General features: G+C 41.6%; 1 protein-coding gene across 14 annotated transcripts in view; it reads left to right on the top strand.

Annotated features, from left to right (window-relative positions):
- The first annotated feature begins 391 nt into the window (after positions 1-391).
- Positions 392-20,157, top strand: part of LOC120801421 (target of Nesh-SH3) — a 31,530-nt gene continuing 11,764 nt past the window's right edge. For 4 of the 14 annotated variants that reach the window (XM_040148417.1, XM_040148415.1, XM_040148416.1 and 1 more), the window contains exons 1-12: positions 392-727; positions 8,772-8,951; positions 9,124-9,192; positions 9,308-9,440; positions 10,357-10,547; positions 11,837-11,880; positions 12,694-12,742; positions 14,025-14,090; positions 14,296-14,373; positions 16,418-18,340; positions 18,840-18,917; positions 19,320-19,508. In XM_040148417.1, coding sequence (XP_040004351.1) covers positions 622-727; positions 8,772-8,951; positions 9,124-9,192; positions 9,308-9,440; positions 10,357-10,547; positions 11,837-11,880; positions 12,694-12,742; positions 14,025-14,090; positions 14,296-14,373; positions 16,418-18,340; positions 18,840-18,917; positions 19,320-19,508 — 3,106 coding nt within the window. In that variant the 5' untranslated portion in view covers positions 392-621. Of the gene's footprint in view, positions 728-8,771; positions 8,952-9,123; positions 9,193-9,307; positions 9,441-10,356; positions 10,548-11,836; positions 11,881-12,693; positions 12,743-14,024; positions 14,091-14,295; positions 14,374-16,417; positions 18,341-18,839; positions 18,918-19,319; positions 19,566-20,157 lie in introns of all 14 variants that reach the window. The other 10 variants (XM_040148411.1, XM_040148412.1, XM_040148410.1 and 7 more) reach the window with 7 other exon arrangements.

The raw sequence follows: 20,157 nt of genomic DNA, 5'->3' as shown, positions 1-20,157 counted from the left end.
TTCTGATTATGATCAAAACCAGGACATTAGTGTGCATGTAAACATACTCACTGTGAGAGAAAGTAAGAAAAGGGGAGAGAAAGAGAAAAGGAACAAGTAAAAGTGTCAAAAGGCATCTGCAGATGGAAAGCAGGATTGGTGGGGACACACTAGACTAAGCAGAGGAAAAAAAGAGAACAGAAAAAAAGGTTGACGAGGGCGGGAAGCTTGGAGAAAACTTTCACTCCTCTTCCAGAGAAAGAGAGTGTGAGATGGAGAGTGAAAGAAAAGGAGGGATAGGGGAGGGAAACGAGAGTGGGTGTGTCTGACTCTGTCCGTCCCCTCCCTCCATTATAGTGGTATAGATGGTGCAGGAGCAGCTTGCTGCATCCAGAATTCCAGTCCAGTGAGCTGCACTAGTCCTGAGAGCCACCAGCTCAGAGAAGTAGTGCAGCCACTCCACAAACATCCAGTCCGACTCCTGCAGCTGCCGCAAACATTACACTCAACCTGTTACCAAAGATTTATTCAATCAGCGACGTAACACTGAGTGACCACTTCGCATTTTTGTCTGTTTTATTGTGAGATCAGATTGCAGCAGCTTGTTGCACCTGAGACTCCAAGCGGGCCACAGCAGAGGTAATGATGAGGATGCAGCAGTACTCGCACAGCTTTCTGGCCCTTCTCCTTGTGGTCTTCGTCGCTGGGATAGTTCTGTCCGGTCCCTCGACTCCCCGCAAGAGCAGAGGTAGGTGATACCCGCATTCGTGTTATTGCTTTGTACTGAAATACTCGCATCAGGAGATATCATTGATGCATGTGAAGTGATGCGTTTGTTGCGTGGAGCAATGCTTGGTCATCACGGTCTTCACTGCTTCTGAGTGCCCTGTCACAGTCTAAGATCCATGCAAGTCGAAGTGAACATCAGTGTGACGCTTGTTCTGTGTCAGCCCTATGATGCACTGTCTGCTTTTCCATGGTCTTTCTCTGCCTTCTGCCAAATGCATGCTGGGATAGGCTTGGATAGACAATATGCTATAATTAGTAAGATAGATATTTGTTTCGAGGATAAATGAAAAGAGTAAGGCTTTGTTACCATATTGAGACAACCATCCAAAGTATTTGGCTTTAATGTAGCTCCACTCCGTGTTTTCCACAAACTTGTTTTCAGTGTCCAGAAAAAAAAGAAAATTGTTCCTTATTGTCGTGGTGCACAAACATCCTTAATGCAGTGCACAAGTACAAGTACAGCAAAATTGAGGGCTCAAAGGGAGCTGAGCTAATTCCAAGAGCTGATTTTATTGTGGATCCTTCATTTTAATTCTTTGTACGTCAAACTTGGACTTGTAGTTATTAAATATTAAGTTATTCATACATTTTTTGACTTGAGGTTGTTGAAACTGTTTTGCTCCTGAACTGAGTGAATAAAGGCAATACCTAATGTCTCATTAAAACAAGGCTCTAAAATAGATTCAATACGTGATTTGAAAGGATTCACATACAATGACTGGTTTTGATATTGACTTCTGATTCCGCGAAATGCCATTGAACCCCAACTTAAAAAGGAAAATCAGCTTTCCTCTCTTGAGCCACCTGTAAGACTTTAAAACTACCTTGATTAGAAACTGTGAGCACTGTTTTTTACAGTCCCTGTGGTTTGGTTCAACCCTTCCCTGAAATGAAGAGAGCAGGCAGACACAGTGAAATTGGTCAGTTACTGCTCAGAGGTTTTAATAAAAAGTGTTTCCAGGTCGGGGGGGTCAGGGGTTAGGCTTGTAGACAACCTAATGGGATGGCTTTCCTGGAAAAGTGCCAATCAAGCAGACAATCTGATGAGTTTATGAGTTGGCAAATTTTCATTCATTGCTTCAGGCAAAAGATTTGTTATTGTTTCAGACATATTACAGCTACCCTAAATGGACTTTTATCAAACCACCTTTGCAGTCTTTAAGATTAAACACAGGCAGTGCAGTAGACATGTCATTTTTGGCCAGTGCAAACAACATCTGTCCGAAATGTTTCCGAAACGTCAACAGTAACATGGAGGTTATCGCATCATTTTTGCATTATGTAAAACTTTAACAGACCAAATCACTCAGATTTTTATCAATAGTTTGAAGGCAAACCATGTCAAACACCTTAACCCCTCATGCAGTGTTGTCTTTTTCAACATGTCATAAAGGAAACTATAAAACAGACTCAAGTAGATTATAGTCCATTCAGTGTCCTCTGTCTCATTAGGATTCACACGATATTCTTGGAGAACAGCAAATGTTTCACCAATGTTTTCCATACTGCCTCACACACTCACGCGTAAACACCGAATTCTGCTTTCCATCTCTGAGTTTATGCTTTGCAGCCGTGCTTTATTTTGCGAGTTACACTTAGGCGCCCTTTGAAGACTTCGATGGTAGTAAAAGTGATGTGATGTGAGCAGACTGGAGTCAGTATAAGGAGGTAAGCACAGCGGAAAAGGCTGCTTTCAATGCGTAACTTGCCGGCTGAACTTGGCTTGCAGACAAATCTCAGTGTGCAGCTTTGGGAGCTAGATGAAAGGGGCTATGTGTGTTGTTGCTTTGGGAGGAGAGTTAAACGTCCGTATCCCTGTTCTTCTTGGATCGAGCCCATGGTTTTAGAATGAAACATGTTATGCAAAGCGTGTGTTTGCTTTTTTGTGTCATACATATTTAGAGTTGACAGGTCTATGCAATGTTAGATAGCTGTACTTCACAAGGCTTTTAATGTGTGTGCTCTAAAATATTTTTTTTTCGGCATTGAAATTAAGCCCAGTATAAAGGTATATGAGACAATCTATATCTGAATGAGCTGAATCTCTTGTGATGCAAGAAATTATATGCCAGTAACTCACTCCAGGACAATATATGGCCTGGTAACTACAGCAGAGCCAGACAGAACATGGCCTCGTGTCATGTACACATTAATGAGAGGGAGATATGGAAGGAAAGAGGAAAGTAGAGGAGGTTAAAGGACAAGACAGATGAATTCAGAGGATCAGGTCGACGAAAAGATGGCCACTGACACATATAGGGCGGCAGAAATTGAGTGAAGGAGAAGAAGGATGGGATGGAGCAGTGCCGCAGGGGAAGGGAAAACAGCTGTTGCTCCGTCGAATCTGTCAGGGATATATAGTGTGAGGCCAGAGAGACCTGCATGGAAGCAGCCAAGGCAGGGGGGGAAATATGGGAGTTCAATCCCAGGCAAGGCTCTTTCCTGCTTGTGAGCCCAAGAGATGTGATTGTTCCAGAGAGGGACGGGATCAAAGAGGCTCCTGGTGGATTACAGTACATATTCAGAGGGCTGGGTCAGCAAGCCTGCAGGCTGAGGTTATTCCCATTAGGGCCAATATAGGTCAGTTCAGCTGTTGTTTGCTCACCAGCTAAATGATTTCAACCCCTCGCTGCTCACACTTCTCTGAGATTTTCACACTTCGCTGCCTTAGATGAAGGTGACTGTTTCACCAAAGGCCATAAAACATCTGTCTCTGTCTCTGCAGTGCAGGAAACCAAGTCTCCTCTCCATCTCTCCTCTTCCAGGACAGAAACGTAAGAGGCTGAAATGCTGTGCGCCAGAGCTGCGTAAAATCACTCTTGAGACTCAGGGCACCGTGCTCCAAAGGCATGATATTATGTGTGTATGTAAGTGTGGTGGGACGTCTGTCATCTGCAGTCAATTTAATTGATTCTATGGGGTTGTAGAGCAATATATTGCACCGGTATCAGGAATTTATACCCTCATTTGGTCAGGGGGATTCACAGTCTGCAGAGCTATGCCGTGATGTTTAGCTGCTCAAGACAAACTGACATGACTTCATTACGCTGTGTCACTTCCATCCACCAAAACTACCAGATTTAATTTCAACAAAGAGCAGAAAAGTTCTTTTCCATTGCATGTAGTACAAACAAAACTAGCCTTGTAGTCCTGCACTAAGTTTTTTTTTTTGAGGTTTTCCTTCGGATATTTATAGTTCATTAATTCACACATCGGCTTCCACGGAAAAGTCTTGAGATGCTCTCAGTGTATTTATTTTCAGAGTGTTTATTCTAATGCAGTCCTCCTCCTCAACTGAACTAAGAGAGGAGAGAGACAGTGGAGCATGAGAGAGCTGCCGATGGTGGAAGTCTGTGGTTCAATAATGTCAGACAGTAAATCGGGATGTGTTGATGCCAAAACTGCACATACTTGTACTGTACAGATGCATTTTTTAATATTTATTTAACACAAAACACAAATAAAAATATCATGCTGAACTGCAGTTGAAGGTGAAGAGAGCCTGTTGTAATGACAACCCCATTAACCTGGTCCCTTTCCCAGAGGATCATCCATCACTGCTGATGATCCATAATAGCCACTCTGCTGAGCCAAGATTGAGTTTCCAGTTTCAGGGTGTTTCTTTTTTTCAGGCCAGCACGCTTACATCATCTGACTATATGTCTAAAAAAGGACAAATACAATGGGGAAATGTTTATTAAATAATGTGGCATTGTTTATTACATAATCTGATGTGTTTATTGGCTCACACCCAGAGTTATGATGGATTTGCTGGTACAGTAATTGATAATGAATTGGTTATGTTCTCTGCAAGATGGGGAAAGACCGTTTGTGTCACGATGTTTTAATTGAAGGGATTGGTCTTCACTATGGGATTTACAATATTTCATACAATAGATTGTCAACCGCGTCATGAGTGGTAATGTTTTTGTGAAGCTTTCTCCGAAATCCGTCACCAACTCTCCATAACATACAGATGGACGTAATTAAAACGCACATTTATTGTTGACTATATCACGGCATAGTAGCATTTTTTTCTGCTGCTCTAAATATTTCCCTGTGATAGACTGGTTGTTAACATAGATGGTTTATGAGACAATCGACCCCTGGGCACGGACATGTAAAAGGTCCCCCTCTCCTTCTGTATGAGAGCAAGACCCCAGATTAAGACAGTCACAAAATGACTACCATCCGTTTTGTGTCTCTTTGTAGCTGTTTTGCGTCATTTGCATCTCTGAAGTCGATTTGCATCTTTATGTAATCTTTGTTGTCGTTTTGCATCTCTTAGTAGATGTTTTGCTTCTCTTTGTGTACACTTTGGTTCCTTCTGCCTCCCGTTTTGTGTCTTTTTGTAGTCGTTTTGCGTATCTTAATAGTCATTGCATCGACTTTCCAACGAGAGATCTTAACAGTCACTTCAAACAGAGGCTCTGTTTTGCCGAGTAGACCTGTTCATTCATCCATCCGTGCCTATCAAAGGTAAGATTCTGGATTTAATTATATTTTAGTTACGAGTCTTTGGTGAGGTTGTAAATCTTCAGTGATCTCATGAGTTTGACAGGGTCAGAGCCACCCGCAGAGCTGCCCTCAGGAAGAATTTACATTCAAATAGTCTGTCATTATTTTCTTCACATTTCATCCACACAGAGACACACACCGTGACTCTGTGGCTAAGCAGTTGTTGTTTTTTTCAGGCAAGCTGAATGTCAGTCATTTTTCTTTTTTACTGTAGTTGATTGATTACCAGGACTGTGACTGGATATGTTCCTTAAGCTTTCTTCATTTCATTCTGGAAATACTGATAAGTCCCTAAGTGGTGTGTGGGCCAAGTGGCCGGGCTGTCATGGGTCTGATCCAGTGTTTGCTTGTATTGGAGTTTAAAACACGCTGCCAAAAGTTTCCTAATGTTACATACACTCTGAGCCCCTCTTCCGCAGAGCCAGTCTCGCTCATGTTTTATCGGAAATATTGATGAAAGAATCAAAACAAATGCATCTTTGATTGGAAACATATAGCCGGGAAAACATGAGGGCATTTTTGAAATCCAGGGATTCCCCCTATTGCACTGTCAGTGTCTGTGTTGTCATCTGGCAGCTGTTGGCATAATTCCTGCAAAGTTCCACTGTTTCATTTAGTGCTATGAAGCGTTAATATGAGCCAAAGACATACAGTACAAGTCATAATCAGGTGGAAAGTCCATTGTGTTAAACCTTGTACTCCATGAGAAGTGGAGGTTCAAGCCCCCGCAGACTCTTTTGTAATTTCCACTGTGGAATAAAAATGATAGAAACAGGGGAGACGGTAATATAATTTATTTTACTTGTTTGCTCTTAATTCTAAAAAACAGAATCAGAGTTTAATAAAAACAGGTTTCACTAGACAAACCTGTATATCTTTTTATCACTAGTGCTCACAATTTATCATCCAAGCGAGCACTCGTGTTGCTTATTGTTTTTACATGTGCACCAACAACTCTCAGTCACACTTCTGGCCCAGCTGCACTCATCCGAGTTTTCCGATGCATGCGCGCCTGTTGCAAACTGGCTAATTTTTTAGCATGCCCAAGTCTTGGCTAGTTTCAGAGGCCCCATGGCAGGGACAAGTAATGAGAGGGAAAAAAAAAATTCTTTCATGCATTGTGCTTGCAGAGACTTAGAGGTGCTTGTCTGTTCACTAGTTATGGTGTGCTCCACACGCATTTATGAAAAAGATTGATTCAATTTAGCAATACTGACAAGCAAGAATTCTTTAGTTTGTTTGGTTGGCAACGACTCACTTAAGTGGCATACAGAGTTGTGATGAATGAAGTCTATCGTCCCCCAGCCTGCCTTTGGCAGAGATACTGAACCTGAGTAATAACAAAAATGTTTGAAATCCAAACTTTACCAAAATCTTGACATGCTGTGTGCTCCCCCCATGAGAGATTGGCAGCTGACATCCCCGCAGTCTGACCTTTATGACTAAGTTTTTTCCAACGTCAATACAAAGCTAATAAATCCCTCATACCAAACACAGATTATTTCCCATGGGATTTACAGACGCTAAAAGCTGCCTATGGGGTATCATGCAAGGACCTGACAATAATATACATCCTTTATCGAACTGTCCTCCTTTTGTCACAATTTTGGACAGAGATCACACCAGGCTTTTCTACCATTATTGGCCTGAGTGTTCCCTTTGAGCCTTGCACTGTCCGTCACTTCAGCAAGCTTAAATGCTCCAAAAATAACAGCAAATTAATTTAACTCTCTGTAACTATAGCAAAGAATATTGCTCTACATTATTCACCTGGAAAAGTAAAAGAAAAATACAGCTGTTGCACAGGACATTACTGATGTTTCTTTCACTAACTTACCTACCTCTTTTTTTACTGAATAAAAAAAAAAAAAATCCATTAATATTATTTTAAAATAACAAAGCCAGCTTTCTGAAAACTGGGGAACCGTTTGCAATATTTTACATTTTGTTGATCGGTGTCAGAGGTGTACGCGCACACACGCATCACTCACATGCTGTCACATGTAAACTAGGCAAGGGCTGTCAAGTCAAGTTTATTTGTACAGCACCGGCAATATTAAACCACTTTAAAGACCATAAAAAACACTAACAGAAATATAAACATTTTTTCTTTCTGTTTGTTGCCGATGAATGAGCCTTTTTTTTTTTTTTAAATCCTCAGCATTACCACTATGTAGGCTAGATATGACTCTTGTTGTTGTTTGTTCAATAAAAACTGTGTAGCAAATCAAGAATTTTTGAGCTTCAGAGTCATCAGCTTTAGCTTCATCAATACCGTTGGATTTGTGAAATGATCACTTACATAAACCATTATAATTTTCTGATGGTCAAGTAGTAAAGAGTGAAATAAAATATGTAGATTTGCCACTATTCTTTTTTTCTCTGACCAAGATCTCAGACCAAGTCAGGTTTTCGTGGTGGTGTTGAACAGTGTAGAAAATCTCATTTCTAATCTTTTTGGCTTTGGTTTATTATGACCCGCCCTTTCCTTTTCTCATCTGATATCTTTCCCCAAGATCTGCTGATTGGGACTTCAATTTGTACACTTTGTCACTTCTGGCAGAAAATGTGCAGTTTCCTGTCAAGTGATGTCAGTGTGTGAGTGTGTGAGAAAAAGAAAAATTGTCTGTGTGCGGACGAATCATTTCATACCATTTTCTTGTGAACTCAACACAACCTTAACATTGCCTTACTGGCCTCGGGTTTTAATGCCACGTTCACAGATTCTGATTTACAATAACAGGATAACCGTTTCAAAAGCCACTTCTGAGAGCGGGCACATATCCTGCACCCACTAACAGCTCATATAGAAGCTGCAACATATTTAGTTTATGATGCTTGTAAGTGGCAGATCCTTAACGTCTTTACTCTCTATAAAAGTAATTGTCTTACCCAGTGAGAAAGCTCTCAATAAAAAGTGCTATTACGTACTTCTCCTAGCGTTTTGCTCTCTTAATAAAATCACCATTATTAGCTCTCAGTAAAACTTACACCTCAGCAAAACTTAAACGACTAGCAAATCCGGTTTGACTGAATGTAGTCCTAGAGTGTGCCTGTGAAGTGCTGGAGAAGAGACAGTGAGAAGTGTTGAATTTGGGAAGGTGCAGGTTTGTTTATGTAACTCTGTGAACTCTTTCTTGCAAGCTTTTCGTTCTGGAGAAAAGAAGTTTGTTTGTTTGATTTACCGATCTCTCTGTGTTAATTTGTCCTAGTTTTTTTTTTTTATATCATTTGCATGCATTTTCAATGTATGCTTGCATGAGAAAGCACAGGTGTGCTGTATTTTATGTCATTAGAAGCTCTGAGACTTCTGGCAACCATGAAAGCCTACAGTGACTGAAAGCTTGGTTTTATCATTAAATAATTGCATCGGACTTCAGTGGGCAGAGCCTCCTTTTTTTCTTTGTGTCTCAAAAACAGTACAAGACTAAGAGAAACTATTTGGACATTAAATGGAACAACTGTGTCTTATCATGCCTCCACAGTGCGACGTCAGAACATGAAAGTTCGCATTAGCGCCACAGAAGACACCATCGTGATGAAGTTTTTGCGTCCCAACGCTGACACCAAGCTTGAGGGCTACATCCTGGGCTACGGCAGCGGCATGTTCTCCAAACAGTTCATTCAGTTACCTGAGAACGGGCAGCCGTACGAGACTGAGTTTGGTAAGAGAGGCTGTTGATTTGTGTGTTTTGCATTGTTTCAATGCAGATGAAAGATGAGGAATGTGAATTGTATTTTGACCTTTTCAGTCATGGCTAAAAGGGAGACAAGAGTGTGCAGGCTCAGAGGATCTACAATATAACTAACCTTTAGTTTTTCTTCTTCTGTTTTTAGATGCTGAGCCCAAGTACCTTATCGCTGTCCAGCCCATCCCGACCAATGAGGTGAAAAAGCAGTGCACAGGTATGGCTTGTACAAGAATTTCACGGGAAAAAATCACCATCAAGGTGACATGGTAAAAGTGGCATTCAGACATAGACATAGCATATCAAAGTAAGACATGTTCATTTGTTCTCAGGTAAAGTGGAACTGGAGAAGCCACTACACTTAGTCATTGGGTCGGTAACGCCCACTTCAGTGCTCCTATCCTGGGGGACGCTGCTGAAAACCCCTTATGAAGGCAACGTCATGAATGACTGTCTAGAGGATGGGTGAGCTTACACACTAACACACACACGTCAGGCCAAAGAGTTGGATGCACATGTCCACTGAAGACAGAGCAAATCCTGTGAATGTATAAGCGCATGGAGATTTCATTTTCAGCCGTTTCACCTCATGTACCCTGGCAGTATGGTAGATTTGGTAAGCATAGAAACAGATGGTGAAAAGGTGAAATCTCTCTCTCTCTCTCTCTTGTTTAGGAGAGTCCACCCACATTACACACGTGACACAGTTTACCTGCTCTAAAATAAATCGCTGTCTTTAAACTTCTACTATTACAACATTCATATTAATTAAACATTATGGAAGCATTCGATGAAAAACTTGGTCTCATTCCACTCTTGGTTATATGTCTAATATAGTTTCATATATGTCATCTGAATGAAGAAATAGAAGCACACCCTGAGGAAAGAGGAGAAGACTTCTGTCCCAGCATCAGGACGTTATACAGTAACTGTGCAGTTCGTAGTATTATACAGTATTAAACTGCACAACATGAAAATATGAAATTGACATATTTGCCAGGGTTGCACATGTTTTTCAATAGGAGCCTGAGCCAAGATCAAACCCCCAACACTGCAGTTGTTAGAACATGATCAGCATGGTTGGAATAACTATACAATAAGGAAACGAAAAGGTTTTTATGGTATCTAAAAGTTCTTCTATCAGCTCTACTGTGACACGCAAGCATGAATGTCCCTAAAAAGGTTTAAATGCCTGGGAACACAGAGCTGATGAAGCCTCTTGAATGACTGACAAAATGTCTTCAAGACATAAACAGCAAATCCATTTTCTTCTTCCTTCTTGAACACTTCAGATCATGTCAATGACTGAGATTCTTCATGGACATAGTATTTAAAGTTTTTCTACGACAATATACTCTGTTGTCCTTTGTCTTTGTCTCAGACACTATACAGTGCGTTATCGTGAGAGGAACAGGAAGTGGAACTACCAGACCTGCCCAACTAGTGACACGGTCATTGACAATCTGAAGCCCAACACAGTCTATGAGTTTGGTGTCCAGCCCAACTCTAAGGATGCCAGTGGAGTGTGGAGCAAGCCAGTCATTCACAACATAAGCACAGGGGGGACGGATGGTATGTTTGATGTCAGTTTTTTTTTTTTTACATGATCCTCTCATCTCCATTTCAGTGGCCAAAGTACCACTTGCTCTTGTGCAACACCACAGGGAAAACAACCGAGTATCCTGAAAAGGTAAAGGCCATCAGGATCAGTAATGTTTTTGTACATCAGTGGTATCTGGATGTTAAAACCGGGAAAACATCAAAGCTCGTGAGTTGCCCCCCAGTCAGCGGTGGTGAGTACCTATCGACAATGGTCAGAGGAGGGACAAACCTTGAACCGGCGACAGGGTTGTGGTGGGTGTGTTGGAACAAGTCTGATCCACGGCAGCTCCACCTTGCTTCCACCATACCACAGGGCACCTTCAGAGTTCTTGTAGAGTGGGTCGGCTGGTCGGAGCTGTTTTGGTGGCACTCGAACAGCATAGTACGCAGGGGTGGTCATAATATTTTGGCTCATCAGTGCATATGTATCTGTGATGAAATATATATACTGTAGCTCCGGGGAAAAAAAGAGTTTAGGTGGGTTTTATTAACAACAAACCACTTCCTGCATGTGCCTCTGTTCTTCAGAATAAACATTTTTCATAGTTCAGATAGTTGTTAATGCTTTAAGGTAGTATGTCATTGCCATACCTGCTAAATGAAAGCACAGATTGATGATTAGTGTGAGAAAATGCTGGAAGTCTTGCTGTGATCTTTGGCACAAAGCATGCAGGGCCTGTTCTATTTTAGCAGGATTTATAAATTGGTCAGGAGGATATCTGGTTGCCTGTGGACAAAAAATATTTTGATTTTATTACATTTCATCAAGACTAATCTATGCTTTGTTAGTCACTGTTACAGAGTATTGCTTCAAGTTGTTTCTGTTCTGTCTAGTTTTGACAGTCTAAACATTCCTGCAATATTTTTTCTGTGTAAAAATTTGTTTGTTCAGTCATTTAGTGAACAGTCTTTTTTCCTAATTTAGAAGTGTTTTCCGTGTTTTTTTTCCACATGTGAATAGATAGTAGCAAATGCTGACTAAGTGTTCACTGATTAGATTCGAACGACCATGGTGACATCATTTACATATGCAATATAATCCCTGAGACACTGAGATACTGGACGGTGTTACTGAATCAGAACCATATTGTGGTTTACTTTTATTAAGCCACTGCTAAGGAACTCTCCCTTTCAGTCATCTTGGATTAAACACAAAATTTTAGCAAAGCAAGTTTGAAATGTGGTTTTATTTAGTTCCTTTGCTTTCAGTTAGGTCCACTTTACTGACTTCTCTACTGATTTTTCTCTTGTGTTTCTAGAGAAGGCCATCAGGAAAATCTTTAAACGGCCTGTCAATCCTGTGGTATGTAATGGACACACTTTTTAAAATTTCTGATCAAACCATAACCAAAGCATTACAACTAATATTATGACATTTTGTTACATTAGAATCTTATTCTATTGATATGTGGATACAGGTAGGAATAGTTGGTGAATATGCTAAATGAAATAAGAGTATCAGACAAGTGAGAGAAGTGAGACTGCACAGGTACAATTCCCTCTACTCAAAATGAATATTTATGGGAACAGGGTGTGTATTTGGATCAGGCAATAGACTTTAGAACCTGTGTTGTGCAGTTTAGTGAGCTTATGCTATTCTCAGGGTTGTTTGCCTCATTAATTTTCCATCAACTACTCAATGGAAACAGCATCAGTGCAGCCAGGTCCGGCCAAGCCAAGAGAACAGTCTGTAGCTAGCTAACTTCTGGATTAGAATAAAAGAGAAAAAAAAGAATGATTAGATGGAGGGACAGGGAAGGAAAGATAAAGGTGTGGAAATGAGTTGAGAGGGGAAAGGTGGCATTGATTTTCTTACAGTGCAGGGCTGCTGTGTCACATGCTCCTGGCCACGAACCCATAAAACATCACAGCTGCTGAGAATCAGCCGCAACACTTGCTCTTCTAGAGGGAAACTTTGAATAACAAGCTACTCATCGGGGACTTTACCAATTCGACATGGAGCACAGGGCCGAGGGTTAGGCAACATAGAGAAAAAGAAAGAAAAATAGATGACATTGAGGATAAAATGCTAATACCTGGACTTGTTGTGACCATTACAAAGACTAATGACCAGTTCTTCACCCTTCTCCTCTTCTTCTTGTCTTTCACCCACCAGAAACCTTTAACACCGGGTCCGCATTCCTTCCCCTTAGCTACTCACCATGGTAAGCCAATAGAGACACACTGCTTTTGATCAAACCCACTGAACCCTTTTTAATGCAGTATGAGAATTTTTATAACCTACTAGGATTTATCACTGCTCAGAAATGTATGTTTCAGCCCTCCTTACTGACCCTTGCTTTAAGACTCAGGACTGGAAGAATTTTAACCAGAACCTAGATTTGTTTCACAGATGGAACCTCATCATCTTCACTTCTCACTTTTAATTTATAATTTTCATTTTGCAGGTTTATTGCAGGTTTATTGCAGATGCCAAGTACTGCAAAGCTATGTGTCCATGATGAGAGGCTTAGCATAAAATATTATATTGAAAAAATCAAGATTTGTTTCATATAGTATTATTATATGAAGGCCAGTATATAGACAAAAAACACAACCCAGTTCACCACAAATTATATTCATTTTCACCTATTTTGCATTAGTGAGTCTACCCACTTTACTTACATTTATATGCAGCTGTAACCAACAATGGATCAAAAAAATGACTGTGCATTGCAAAAACAGGCGCTGATAGTGACGAACCCACAGGCAATTGCCACCTGACTCAGCAGTTTCCCTCTGCTCTATCGTTTAAGCCTCTGTCAATTCATTGTTTTGGTTTTACGGCCCATAACTTTTCTATTTTGATTTGCTCTCACTACCCTCATCAGCGTCATTTTTCGCCACGTCAGGCAGCTGTTTTCAGCAAAAAAGCTCCAAAAACCCACAGTACACTACCTGCCCTGCACAAAACAGCAAAGTTAGTTAGCAATGAGCTGGTGAAAAAGCTCTTAGCAGCTGAAGAGCTAGATATTCCACCAGGAGTTAGTGAAGCCCAAAAACGAAGCTAAAAGGAGAGTGAATATTGGACTAACATTCACCAGGGGGACAAACACGCTTCAAATAAATGCTTACGTTGCTCCATAACTGCTGGATGCGTAAATAGGCAACTGTTTGCTAACAAGTTCAATATCACCTTAAAAGGTGATTATATACTGGACAATTTTAGAGTTGTGTTCATAGTTTGTTTCCACTGCCCCCTCGTGGTTGTAGGAATAAACACTTGATAAACACTGGCAGTGAATATGCTGATTAGAACATTACCGGCCTGATAGTGTTTAAGAAAACTATAATGCGATGGACATAATGTTTCTTCCAAAACATATTTTGTCATAGTGAAATAGATGCATGAACATAATTCCTTTTCATACTCTTTTCTTGAGGACTCTGAAGGCATTTTAAGGGTTGCCTCCTTAACTTTAATCTCTCTTCCTTTGTCCTTGTCAGTTGTCCATAACAAGACGCAGGGCAGAGTGCCCGTCTCCTGGAATATAGCCTCAAAGACAACTCTTGGTAATGACTTTTCTGACCTAAAAATGAGTTCAGCGGTCAGAAAAAAACTCTTGACCTTACGTCTGACCATTCTTGACTCTTTCTTTTATCCTGCTGTAAGTCTTAGGTCATTGTTTACTGTACATACACCATTTTTTGTACATTCTATAGGACTTGTAGTAATAACTTTTCTCCGACGTCTACTAACATACACTATATTTCTCAGCTCCAACCACAACTACTAGACAGGAATCTCTGTCGACCCCTGGACCCACACTGCCTGTGGTCACCAAACAGCCACTCGGTAAACTGTGAATCATAGTTCTTTTTGAAAAGCTTCATGGCTCTCATTCCGGCTGCAATCATAGACTTGGCAGACTGAATTGAGAGGCTTTCAGTGCTTTACAGTGATCTTTGTAATTAGCTGCATGAGCAAGAGTGGCATGCTATGAGTAAGTACTGTAGCTCAGCCCTCCCAGTGGAAACCAGCTGGTGGTATCAGCTATTTGGGTTGCAATGAGTGTAAGGTAGGTGGCCTTGGCTGCATGGCATTTTAGTAAAACAACAAAGCTTGAAAAGATTCTTAATGATGGGATTAAGGATCTGTTATATTTTTTTCAGTTATTTTAACAATGACTGATTTGCTCGGTATATTTTACACAATTTTATCACAAGACATGACTTGAAATGGAAATCTGGTGGACAAGCCCACTACCAAAAAGTACTGTAGAGGACCATTCCCAGTCTTGAGAAAGAGTTTACTTTTAGCCACTACTGAGACCCTTGTTTAGGTGCTGCAAATTCAGATCAGTCATATCTCAAATATACCCATTTTTTAATTTTCTTTTATCTGCCTCTCATTTCTTCACCACTTTAAACCCATCGTTTTTCTTTTAGTATTTACAGTATGATCATTCATCACAATTTTTGCTGATTACAAATCTAAGGCTTTTGCTTTCAATGCAAGGAAGGCGATTGTGTGAAGTCTGCATGACAGATCTGCATGCACCAGACATTCCTCTCTGTCCAGCAGGAACTTCAGCAGAATATCTCTTATCTTCTTTTTTCTTGAACCTGTACTACCCTGTTGTCCCATGTCCCCTTCTCTAACATTTTTCTGTTATTATATTTACAAGTAACCTTGGTTCGTATCAAACAAAGCAAGGGTTTTTTCCATACAAATGCTATGTCCCAATTCAGGGCATGGATACAGCTGATTACAACCAAATAGACCTGTTCAATTTCAAAGGTTCCTTCAAATGCAGCCTGAATTTGAGGGATGCAATTGTTGTATTCTTTGCAACCCTTATTATCCCACAGTCCAAACTGTAGTGGCGATGGTAGACAGGTGATCCTTGTCAACTCATTCTCTCAGAAAATTTTATGGGACAACATATTTACCAGGCATTTAGATTCAGGCAGTCCATCGTGCTGAAATGAAACTGTGAGCTTGGCTACCAATTTTGTATTTTGTGGTGCTTTGTTGAGCATTTGAAGACAAGTTCTTTATGATGAAGAGGAAAATTATTGACTTGAAAATGAACAAGGAGTACATCCAAGCACCACAGTTTTGGTGTCTGTGAAGCTAGGCTGTCTCATTTGGGGAAGAGGATCAACTTCAGAAAGACCCGCTTTGATGGGCTGCAGTTTTTGCAAGATCCAGTCCCTGAATTCAAACACAGCTATAGTCTCCATTTAGGCAAAGTTGAGTAGAGGCACTAAATACCTGAAATGCCATGTTATTTATTTCTTGCTTGCCTTCTTGCTGTATTTATCACTCTCTTATTTTCTGACTTCCTCTTTTTCTGACATTCTCTCTCCCTGAGATGAATACCTGATCAGATTGAACAATCAATTTAGAATGGTCCATCAAAATCCCACAGCAAGCAATCAATCAGCAACTATTAAACCCTCATGTGTCATTGTCTCTTAGCGGCACAGCCAATGGATTTGGATGGTTATCACTCACAGGAGTCCCGGCCCCGGTAGCTGAGTCTGTCTGTAGTAACACGGATGTTACATTGCAAATACCTCCATATGGTCTGTCTGCCTTTGAAACTGGACACCCTTCATCAGATTCTTGCCAGTCAGGAGTTATTGTATAACCTGTGCTTTAGTCCAACATCAGCTCTGAGTTCTTGGGCCAGTAGCTGTTGGCACTTATGCTGATGTAAATTTCAGTTGTTCCTTAACTGTCTTTATCTCTTTCTTTCATCGTTTTCTAGATAATAAAATTATATTTTGTTTTTAAACATTTTGTAAAGGAATGTTTCCTATAGGATATTATATTAAAATTATATTTTACAGCACAGTACTGTGGCTTCATGGCCATATTTTCTCTCTCTTAGACCACCCAGGAGGAGGAGACCTCTCCAGATCTGTCTTGCCTCCTTTCCTGGAAGTCCCATTAGTTCCCAAGCTCCGTCCTCCACTACACATTACACCCACCATGGCGTCTGTGCAAGTCCTCCAGACACATGTTGAAAAATATGGAGGGCACCCTATGAGTCAACCACAACAAAAGCCCCTCATACAGCCTTTACCAAACCAGCAGCTCCAGCCACAGTATAGACAAACACCACAACCAAAGCCCCAACCCCAACACCCTCAAGTAAAGCTCCATGAAAAGGCTCAGCCTCAGCTAAAATCCTATTCCCAAACTCAGCCACAATCACAACCCCGATCGTCATCCCAGCCCGTACCCCAGACACAACCACAACCTGAACCAAAATCTCAGCCCATATCCAAGACCCAACCACAACCTGAACCAACATCCGAGCCCGCACCCCAGACCCAACCACAACCACAACCCCAACCAACATATCAGCCAGTACCCGAGACCCAACCACAAACAAAATCTCAGCCCATACCCAAGGCCCAACCACAACCCCAACCAACATCCCAGCTGGTACCTCGGACCGAACCACAACCAACACCTCAGCTCATACCCCAGACCCAACCACAACCCCAACCAACATCAACGCTCATACCCCAGACTCAACCACAACAAATAGCAAAGCTCATACCCCAAACTCAACCACAAAGATTAGCAAAGCTGATACCCCAGACTCAACCTCAACCACAACCAATATCAAAGCTCCTACTCCAGACTCAACCTAAACCACTACCCCAACAAAAATCCCACCCGGTACCCCAGGCCCAACCACAAACAGAACCAACAACTGAGCTCATACCCCACACCCTACCACAACCAGAAGCAACATCTCAGCTCATACCCCAGACCCAACCACAACCCCAACAAACATCAAAGCTCACACCACAGACTCAACCTCAACCACAATCCCAACAAAAATCCCAGACCCAACCTCATCCACAACCCCAACCAACATCTCAGCCCACATCCCAGACCCAACTTCAACCACAACCCCAACCAACATCACAGCCCATACCCCAAACCCTAAGTCAAACCCAAAAACCACCCCAGCCGAAACTCCACACCCAGCCTCAATCACAGTCTAAGCCAAAGCCATATTTCCAAACACAGCCTCAAACCACAACCCAGTTCCAGGTAGATCCACAACCTCAACCCCACCCCAAAAACAGGGACCAGCATCAAACACGACCTCAAATAAAGACCAAAACTGAGCTTCAACCGCACGTTGAATCCACTCCCCAGTTCACATCTGTGTCACATCCTCATACACCTCAACAAACGACCCAGCACATACCTCATACCCAACGAGCAATACCACAGATTCACATCCAGCCCCAACCTCAACCACAATCTCAATCTACAGCTCAGCCACAAACCCAAACACAGCTTCAACCCAAGACCAACCCACAGTCTCAGCTAAACACCAAGAAGCAGCCTAAGGCTCAACAAACATCTGAACCAAAGATCAATTTTTTCAAACCCAAGCCCAAAACACAACCTCAACCAAAGAGCAAACCCAAGCCCCAACCACCATCTTACCCAAAAATGCAGCCAAAGCCTCAACTACCATCTCAGCCAAAAAAACAGCCAAAGCCTCAAACCAGGGATCAAAAACAAACTCAGCCAAAAAAACAACCACAGCCCCAATCACAACCACTAACAAAGACCCAGACCCAGCCCATACCTAATACTCAACCGATTCCCCAACTGCATTCTCCACCAAAGACCCAGGGTCAGTCCCAATCTGTACCTCTACCCAAGCCACACCCTGCATCTAGGCCCAAACCACAACCTCAACCCGGGCTTTCGTTTCAGCCTAAGACCAAGACCTCCTCTGATCCCACCAAGATCACCCCAAGGCAGACAGTCCCTACTGGTAAAGTCCCTACTTTTTGCCATCAGCAATCCAATATTAAGCATTAAGACCTTATCTCAAATAATATTTTGAAAGGGGCATATTGATTTGAAATTTTGGTTGTATTTATACAGGGGTTTCTTTTTTTTTTCTTTAAACACAATTCAAAAGAATTTGATTCGTTTTGTTGGAATGACAAATGTCATTTCAAATTATTGTTGGAATTATGTTAATAAATTCCTCCGATTTTCAGAATTGGTAAAAAGAAACTGAGAGTCCATATGCACTTGTGACATAAATTGGTCTTCCTAAGTTCAGCATTGTCTTAATAGATGTATGAGTTTACAACTAATGGATACCATGATCACAACAAATACCCTTTTTAGCTGCATTGATTTAAAACCAGCCATCTTCCCCTTGTATTTTACAAAACAAATGTAGGAAATGCCCCCTTTAAAAGACAAAAATATTTTCATATACATATTATCTTAGATAAAAAAGTGAGTTCTCTTTCATACAGCTCCTAGTCCACCAGAAGAGGGCAAGCCTCTACCAAGACCTGCCCTGGCTACAGAGAGAGCTGGTAGTTACAATCATGGTAAACACCATGACATGTGTGTTGCATTACCATCTCTGCTTTTTCGTCAAGTCACGTGGAACCCAGTGCTTTCAGTTGTACTTCAAACCACTGGATGATGTTGCTGCTTCCCCATCTCCATCTCCATCCTACCACTCTACACACCCCACCCCATCATTATCCGTGCCTCCATGTGTGCCTCCATTTTCAGTCCAGCACAGTCACCTCACCCCTGCCCATTTACAACCAGAGCAGTCTGGTTAGCTTTTGATCTCATTTATGTGTCTCTGTCATTCCATTCATTATCCACTCTTCTACATTCTTTTCACTGATGTGCTCTATCATTTATTCCATTTAGGTAAAGCTGTCAACTTTTGAAGTGGATCACCCCTAACCTCCCCAATTGCCTTTCTGCACATATAGGTACTGGTGACCACACATCATCCATTCCCGAAGTCCCTCGCTCTCCCATTAGCTCATCAGTTCCTCCAGCAGGAAGAAACAACACGCTGTCTCGCACCAGGGTTCCTACTCATTCCTCTCGTACTGGTGTCAGACCAGTCTCTCCATCCAAGACATTCACCTCTTCTCACAGCTCCAGCACAACTGGGGGTAATGGAGTACTCACTTCCCATCCTCTCATTCCCTCTTCCCAAGCAACTACCTCAGGTTATCCTCTCCTGTCAACACTCTCTAACACTCTCTTCCGCAGCTGTGTATTTACAGGAGAAGACATCAAACTCATGGCTCTTGATTTAGCACATGATCTGTGTTTGAATATATACAATAGACATTTGAATGTATGTGCCTCTCTCCTTCTCTGGTTCTATCTTCTGCTTCACCTCTTCTCACAGTCCATATGTTCTCCATGCTGTGCCATATGTGCTCGGTGTGTATTTCACACCTTTTACCAAGAGCAGTAGTGGCGTTTCTGGGGTCAGGATCGTTAATATGATTTATGGTCCCTCATACTGGCCGGCTGGGAAATTTGGCCAAGGCACTGGCCAGGACACACCACATTTTATACCAACCATGCCAAGCCAAGCACAGTGCAGACAGTACAGCTGCTACAGCCTGTCTCTCTTTTTTCTTTCTCTCTCAATCTTTTCCTCCCTCAAACACACCCAAAAACTCCCAAAAGAGTTATTGAAGAAAAGAAAGTGAGAAATGTCAAGAGATGAAGTCAATTCCATTTGTAAATCCAGAACATCTGTAAAACCAGGTTGAAAACACAAACAAGTTTCAGGCTTTGTCACTAACA

Source organism: Xiphias gladius, chromosome 16 (genome assembly GCF_016859285.1).
Source record: "Xiphias gladius isolate SHS-SW01 ecotype Sanya breed wild chromosome 16, ASM1685928v1, whole genome shotgun sequence".
Lineage (NCBI taxonomy): Eukaryota > Metazoa > Chordata > Actinopteri > Istiophoriformes > Xiphiidae > Xiphias > Xiphias gladius.
This window is presented reverse-complemented; position numbering and strand designations above follow the sequence as displayed.